At 31.8% G+C, this 8491-nt stretch overlaps 1 protein-coding gene and 1 non-coding gene across 2 annotated transcripts in view; one reads left to right on the forward strand and one right to left on the reverse strand.

Moving 5' to 3' along the window:
• Positions 1 to 6487, forward strand: part of Cad89D (cadherin 89D) — a 343616-nt gene extending 337129 nt beyond the window's left edge. The window contains exon 23 of the mRNA XM_069844519.1: positions 2360 to 6487. Within this exon, the coding sequence (XP_069700620.1) occupies positions 2360 to 2642 (283 nt within the window). The 3' untranslated portion in view covers positions 2643 to 6487. The remainder of the gene's footprint in view (positions 1 to 2359) is intronic.
• TRNAC-GCA (transfer RNA cysteine (anticodon GCA)) lies at positions 1416 to 1491 on the reverse strand. The gene has a single exon. It is a non-coding gene; the product is annotated as a tRNA-Cys (tRNA).
• Positions 6488 to 8491: the final 2004 nt, after the last annotated feature.

Below are 8491 nucleotides of genomic sequence, written 5' to 3' on the forward strand. Positions count from 1 at the left end.
AATGCCTGATGATGCCCTAAGGGCGAAAACGTTTGCTTTAATTTTCATAATACACAATACAATTGACATAAGTAAATGTCGTTGATTTTAAACTTGTGATGTGTCAATTAGACTGAACTCCAAATAAAACAATATTATGTTACAGTATATTATATTATATTGACTATCTGAATATCTTTTTTTTATCATGCTTTCTAAGATAAAGTAACATTTGTTCATGTCACATCAAAGTAGATAAATAGATGAAGTACACAAATAAAATTTGTTGTCATATCTATTTACATATACAGAAGATTTGAGGCCAAATTAATAACTTATTTTTTGAGAAACTCTTCTATGCTATAACAACATTGTTCAAGTGGTATGTATGAAGCATTTTTTTATACATAGTAGAGAGGCATATTTCTCTAAGATACTTCGGTAGATGGTTGTATATGTATAGGCCAGTGTTTATGAAACTATTTTTTCAAAAACTTGTATTACGAGGGTGACAAATAAATCCTCTTTATTTCTTATGTTATATGAATGCATATCTGCATTAATGGTTATAAGGGCTTATGTTTGCTTTTCTACGTACGGTATAGTAAAGTTTCATATATATATATATATATATATATATATATATATATATCATCAACAACCAGTTCTGATGATGGCCAATAGCAGGCTGAAACATGTTAAAAAGGTAATATAAAATTTAACACAAGAAAGACAAATAATACGTTTTCCGAAGCAAAAATAATAATTCATAATCCGTTTATTGCGTCCTGTAGTCACTGAAAAATTCTAGCACTGGAATTCTTCATACTCCAGATGATGATGTACAACTTGCAGCAACATCACCCCTGAATTTAGTCTTCGTTAATGAATAATAGCATTTTCCTGTAAAATTTTAATAACTACTTATTGTAGATATTTCCTTGATTTACTGGGGTAACCTGTAGTATAATTTGAAGCCAGCATATGTAAAAATTTTTTCATATAATGAAGTTTTATGTGAGAAAGATGACAGACAGATCGTTTTTGTTTCTTGTGTTGTGTGAATGTATGCTAGAGTTTTTCTGGAAGCTACCAGGTTTGTTTTCATGTAGACGAGAACATCTGGTAAACACAAGGAAGTAGTAGAATATGTAATTCTTTGAAAATTTGCCTGCAACTTGTTCTCTTGTTTGCTTTCATGATTATTCTCAAAACCCTTTTCTGTAATTGGAAAATTAATATACTGTGGTTAACTTTCCTCCGAAAATTACACTATAGATCATGAGGAAATAAAAGCAGGCATAATAGAGAGCTCGAAAGGAATTCAAACCTGATATTTTAGTTACTGAATGAAGAAAAATATATTTTACTTTTTTTTTATTTTTTTTTTTTGGCAATAATTCTATAATATTACTATTAAATACGAGAAAAATTCGTACCGGCACCGGGAATCGAACCCAGGACCTCTCAGCTCTGCGTGCTGAGCGCTCTTACCAACTGAGCCATGCCGGGACACGATCCATGGCGCCGGCCGAATCTCTCTCGTAATGCTTTTTACAGCCTTACTACCTGCACTTGAGACATACAAGTCATATATGCAGGAGCGCATATTTAAATGACTTTATGGCCATATTCAACATCAGTTTCATGACAACTGCTAACAGTTAATACATCACATATTCATTATGTATGAGGTCTCGCCCACCTATTCAATATTACACGACTACTATGAAGTACCTGATGTGTATCATTACCATTAAATACGAGAAAAATTCGTACCAGCACCGGGAATCGAACCCGAATTTTTCTCGTATTTAATGGTAATGATATTTTACTTAGTTTTTTTTTTTTTTTTTTTTTTGGCAATAGTTCTATAATAATTTCTGTAATGCCGAATTGTTCTTCTGTTGTTTGTTTTCTTCTTAAAGAATTATATATCTCAGATATTTATTTAATTTGTTAATTTGTTGCACTGTTTTAGATTAAAATTTACGCCAAATTAGTCAATTATATTGCATGCTGACAATATAGATAACTAATTTCATTTCATTTTTGAATCTTGCGTACACCACTTTTAACACTTGAATATAATTAATTGATGAGCTAGTGGACTTACTCGTGTTAAATATGTAATATTCGTCCGGCTTACAGCTGTTTCAGTGCATCACGCACCATCATCAGAGGCTCTGATGATGGTGCGTGATGCACTGAAACAGCTGTAAGCCGGACGAATATTACATATTTAACACGAGTAAGTCCACTAGTTCATCAATTAATAATTTCATTTACTAATGGGATAAATGGATAACAAAACACTTTGTTTACAGTACAATTTTTGTGCTGAAACTAAAAAAAATAACTCATTAATATTATTTTCCAGTGGCAGTTATGAAGATTCGCTGAAATCTCTACACCGGCAACACAACATGGCCAGTGGACACATTCAGCACACGAGTCTCATGAGAAGAGGAACTGGTATGTCGTCACGGCGACGTCAGCGCCACAATTCCATCAGTGGTGACGTGGTGCAACTTGCACCTGACATACAGCAACAGCCCTCAAAACATCAGCACAAGCCTTCCGTCCACATAGCAGCCCCTACATCTGCCCTAGTGCGAAGGGCAAGTGAAAGATCGATTGTGTGTCCTATGCCAAATGAATGAGTGCACTTAGAACTTCCTTCAGATTTTTACTGCCATTACTGAGGTTGGAAAATTACGGTTGTGTCCAACTCATTGTATTTAGTAGCATACAAATGTTTAAACATTCCAGCCTAAGAAATATTTTTATACCAGAGGAGGAAGTATAATAGGCTAAGATGACTAGAATATTGCATTTGTACAATGTTGTTTTCTGCTCTTATACTAAAGGAATTTTAAGAGCTTCTTAATTTCATCTTTCAGATCTTCAGAATACTCTTTATATGAGAAACAAAATGGAGTGTGCTACGAATAAAATCAAGCCATACAGCGTATTCCGAATCTCACCAGTCTGGTGGCATCAATGACGTCACGTTGCAGCGAAATAAGGAACAAAACTGCTGGAAGGATCGATGGCTGTCATGGCGACCGTACAAGTTGTTGTCCGTGCTACGCTAGCAAAATTTTTCGAAATTTTCGTACTGCCATCTGGTTCAAAGAAAAGAGAGCATAAACAATTTATTTCTTGAACCGGTAGTAATAACTGGTCCGTTGACATGTTCGCCCATAAGCCAGTAACATATTGTTTTTACGTTGTGCTCATTACAAACAATACAGCAGAACACACCGCCATGACACAACAGTGCACGATGTCATTCGTCTGCTAATTCCCGCCCTATACAAGAACCAATCAGATTCACTGATGGCAGTTGATGGAGACTGCCACCACCTCTGTAAGTTGATGGCACTGGTGCGACACCGGTGGAGTATCAATGACGTCATTGGTGGAATTCGGAACACCGTGATGCCATCAGATTACTCACCGGTGAGATTTGGAATATGCTCATAAGATTTGGCTTAAGTGAAGTATTTAGTATGTAAAAAGTGATGGTTCGTTATAAAAAACATTTTTAACTCCTTCTTACTGGTGCTATAAATAGAGTGACCATAAATCTATAGAAATGAAAGAGCAGTTCTTTAAATTATTTTGACTATTACACCTTTACTACGTCATACTACTTTTGACCAATAAAATGGTACGAAAGGACGTGTTTCAATCAATCATGGCTGTTTTTCTCTACAATTTTATCACTTCCCTAGCATTTGTTTCTTTGTTTGCCAACATTTAAAAATGTAAATTCTTCACGATACTATAAAACATGCTATCGCATAAATGTGTCCATGTTCACTGCAGTATTGATTTCTTAATAATCTTTATGCTCGACCATGCCGAAATGTAGTAATTATACACCTGGTAGCAGTCCTTTAATGCATGTCATTAAAGTACACCTACTCATTAAAGTACAGGTGTTTTCAGCCAATGACAACTCAGCTTATAGGTGTTCAGCCAATAACAAGTCAGCTTTGTAGCGTTATAAAACCGCAAGTATCGATTATTCTCGGATATGTAATCGAAAGAGAATTAGCGAAAAGTCACGGAGGCTGGAAATCCAATACTGTCGCAGAAGGTTATGTTCTGTTACTATAATAATTAGCGTTAATTGTAAATAATGTTCATATAAATTCAGTTTGTCATCTCGTTTTTCAATGTCGAATTCAATAATCAAGGTTATATCAAGTTTAACGGGATTACACAAGGTCAATGACATTATTGTTCCTCGGAAAAAATCAATACTTTCGCGTCTGCGCACATCTCACAATTCACGACCTAGAACAAGGTCACTTCGCTTGTGCTCGTTTCATAAACATCCATACTCGCTTCTTAATTCCTATCATTATAGGCTCGTTGCATAATGTACTATTTTAGAATGTATGATTACCGTACAGGTACTATAGAGAGTGTTTATGCGACATAAACAAACTGATTATAAAAATAAGAAATTGATAGTGAGATAACTTCATTTTGTTTGTAAGTTTGACATTTAAGTCAGTTAAACGTAGCTTATTTAAATAAGTAAATTATTGATGTAGCCTATTATAGTCAAGTTACTGCAACGTATCCTCGAATAAAACCGTCATGACTTAAGAAGAGTCCAGACAATTTTTTTTGCGAAATTAGTTTCAGATGATGAGATAATAGAACCAATCTTCAGCTCTTAATACCAGTAGGCCCTACCTATTTCATTTAATTGTATATGATAATACTGAAGTAGAAAATAATCTAAAGTATTTATTTGCTGATGAAAATTTTGTGACAGCAATTTTTTTTATTATTATTTTTTATTTCATAGATTATGGTTACTCTATTTATTGATAAAAAATGTAACTGGAAGAGAGAAATTTTAAAATTTTATTTTACATTAGTCAATGCACATATGTGGTCTATGTACTGAATGTATATAGAAATTGTATCATGTGTTCATAAGAGTTGTTTTCGTTAATATTGCGTTTTGAGAAATGTTATTGGAGGATTGTAGATGAGATTAACAATGGAAACGCAACATATGTTAATTTCCTATTTACCTACTTCTGTTTTTTGGTTATACCGGTACACATTGTTATAGACGAGTGGAACGAAAGACAATTACTAGAAGTGCCAGTACGTGCCTATTTCTGAAGAAGAGTCAAACGTTTTATTTTCAAAGTTAAAGTATTTTTCACAGTAATTCTATCCTTATCTCCATTCCTGCAGTAACATTTATGTTAATTTTTCTTGATTATGATATTGCAACAAGACAATTGATTAACTTGACTTCATATCTGTCTAAATAGCTAATTTAATAATAATAATAATAATAATAATAATAATAATAATAATAATAATAATAATGTCGGCCTGAGTGCTGGCCTTCTGTACCCGAGGTTGCAGGTTCGATTCTGGTCCAGGTCAATGACATTTAAATGTGCTTAAATGCGACAGGTTCATGTCAGTAGATTTACTGGCATTTAAAAGAACTCCTGCGGGACAAAATTCTGGCACACCGGTGACGCTGATATATTTTCCGCTGTTGCCAGCATCAAATAAAATAAAAATTCTTAAACAATAATAATATTAATAATACAGTAATAATTTTCCTCTTTTGAGCAGCTGTATGTAATTATATTTCTTACTATATTGATTGATATTTTTATTATGAAGGGAGTGATATTTTTATTAGTTTTATTTAAAAATATGTGCATATATGTTGCACTGGCATTATTGCATAACTGCAGATATGAAGAAAAAGCTACTGCTGTACATACGCCATATTTATTCTAATAATGCTCTTCTCTATTTGTCGAGACCTGGATATTTATTATCCTGCTATTGAACTGTAACTCTTTATTTCGAACTTACACAGTTTGACAGTTTCAAAAGAATGAAATTTGAAATTTTATTTTCGTTTTATTTTATAAACAAATTTAATTTGCATTGATGAATTCATGAATTCTGTTTAATAGGTACAGTATAATATGCATTTAATCGCATTTTATCAGTCTATTTAGTGATACAGTTTTAAAAAGCGGTGTAGTGGCATAGGTAGATTAAATTTAATTACTAGAAAAATTAAATAATGAATTAGAACGCCAAAATTTGGCAATAAATAACAAGACAATAGCGACTATTATTAAATTTGTAGTGAATAAAACTGGTTACATTGATAAAAACGAGAAGGAATTTAAAAATTCAATTCGTATTTATATTATACTTTTATATATTATTATATATTATATTATACTTTTTTCTACGATCAACAAATTATTATCAATAATAATAATAATAATAATAATAATAATAATAACAATAACAAACTATTAATTATTAAATCAGTTTTATGAACAAAATAATCTTTTAGTCAGTAACCAATAAAAACCAAACAAATGAAGAACAAAATAAACAATTTTGAAGTAATTCGAAATACTTTTGCTAACATTATATTTTTGCATCTTAAATTTACTGAGTGATTATTATTATATTATTATTACTATCAGCCTATTATTATTATTATTATTATTATTATTATTATTATTATTATTATTATTATTATTATTATTATTATTATTACTGGTACTACTACTACTACTACTACTACTATTACTATTATTATTATTATTATTATCATTATTATTATTATTATTATTATTATTATTATTATTACCGATACTACTACTACTACTACTACTATTATTATTATTATTATTATTATTATTATTATTATTATTATTACCGGTACTACTACTACTACTACTACTACTACTACTACTATTATTATTATTATTATTATTATTATTATTACTATTATTATTGTTACTATTACTATTATTACCATTAGAATAATTTTCGGAGTGCAAGAATATTGATTTATGTAGGCTAGCAGCCACAAGGAACCAGGCTTGGTTATGGAGGAGCATTATGTGAATAACTATGTCCATGTATTAATATTGAATGGAACGTTCGAGATCATTCCATACGAGTTAAATAGTTTTATAAATAACTTGGCAGTTACCTGCTACTGAGAGACTGGTTTTTATATGTAATATATTTTATATCTGCCACAATTACTTCAGCGAAAAGAAAACAAGTATTAATTAAAGGCATACCATATATTTTTAGGAGCTCTATCTGACATACTGCACTTCGAGTCTGATGCATGTTTTATATCTCTAAGCACCATAACTCTCTTTGTTCGTTCTTGATAATATGAAATATGAATCTCGTATGCTAAATGATGATGCGGTAATGGGATATGATGTCAAGGCAGAAGAGAGAAAGGTAATAAGCCATACAATAGTCCTGTTTTCATTTGTGGGACATGAGTGACCTTGGATCTAATTTTGATAAGTTGAAGGGCAAGTACACGGGTTTTAGGGCGATAATTAATCTCGTCTGTCAAAAGGATCATCCAAGCAAAACAAGGAAAATGGACAAGAAATATGGTTGTGTTTGTTTTGGTGTGAGAGAAGAAAGTTGGAGAGCAAGGAAGGAGTGTAGGCTGCAGTTGTCTCCTTTCTCTGTGAAGGAACACAGTATTAATCAAAGTCAACTCTGGTACTGTGACCATGACATGGAAAGTTGCAGAGAATAAAGGCAAATGGGTCACGTTCAGATCTGGGAAATGTAATTAATGGTCCGCTTATTATAGATATTGTGTGTTGGGAACCTCAACAGGGCATTGTGCAGTCCCTACTGACCGCTGTGTTTACCTCCATGTTAAAGTGATGAGGGCTAAGTGGCTGACCATCGGAACACTGCAAGAAAAAGGCGTTAAAAAGAAAAGACTTCTTAAAATTGATAATTCGTAGGGATGACGTTCAGATATAGTAAATCTTAAGGGGAGAGGATGGTATTTTTTTAAACTTTTTTCCTATTTGGTGTAAAATATTAATTTTTTGTATGTAGAGAGCTCATAGCTATGGTAACTCAACCAAATAAAAATTTAAAAAAAATTATTTGGGGGCCGAAATTTCAAAAAAATATACCCAATGCAGGATTGTACTAAAACCGATATATCTTAACCATTTTTAAAAATAGATTCAAACAATTTTTTGCAATGTATTTGCAAAAGCATGTTCTACAAACTGTCTGTAACAGAATTTTGATATTAGTCCCTTCGTTTGTAAAATAAACAATTAAAACTTAATAACAATTTTCTGATTTCCTTTCCTGCAAACAAACGGACGTATTTTTAAAATGAAATCAATTAACAAAGTTCTGTTACAGAGACAAGTTTCCTGATAGTCTAAAGAATGTGCGTTCTAAATTTCATGCATGTATCTTTAATAGTTCAAAAATTATATCCATTTTTGTCTGGCAATGTAGCAAAAAAAAATGAAGTTACTGGAAACTGATAAAAGCGGGCGTGTGATTAAAAATCAATAGCACAGGAAGTTTAAAAACGACGTCTCAACATCCGATAAGGGCACAAATACCCACAAAATGTTATGCAATGCATTCCAAACATATCTAAGGGTATTTTAAAGAAAAAAAAAAT

The sequence above is a fragment of the Periplaneta americana genome, chromosome 13 (genome assembly GCF_040183065.1).
Source record: "Periplaneta americana isolate PAMFEO1 chromosome 13, P.americana_PAMFEO1_priV1, whole genome shotgun sequence".
Lineage (NCBI taxonomy): Eukaryota > Metazoa > Arthropoda > Insecta > Blattodea > Blattidae > Periplaneta > Periplaneta americana.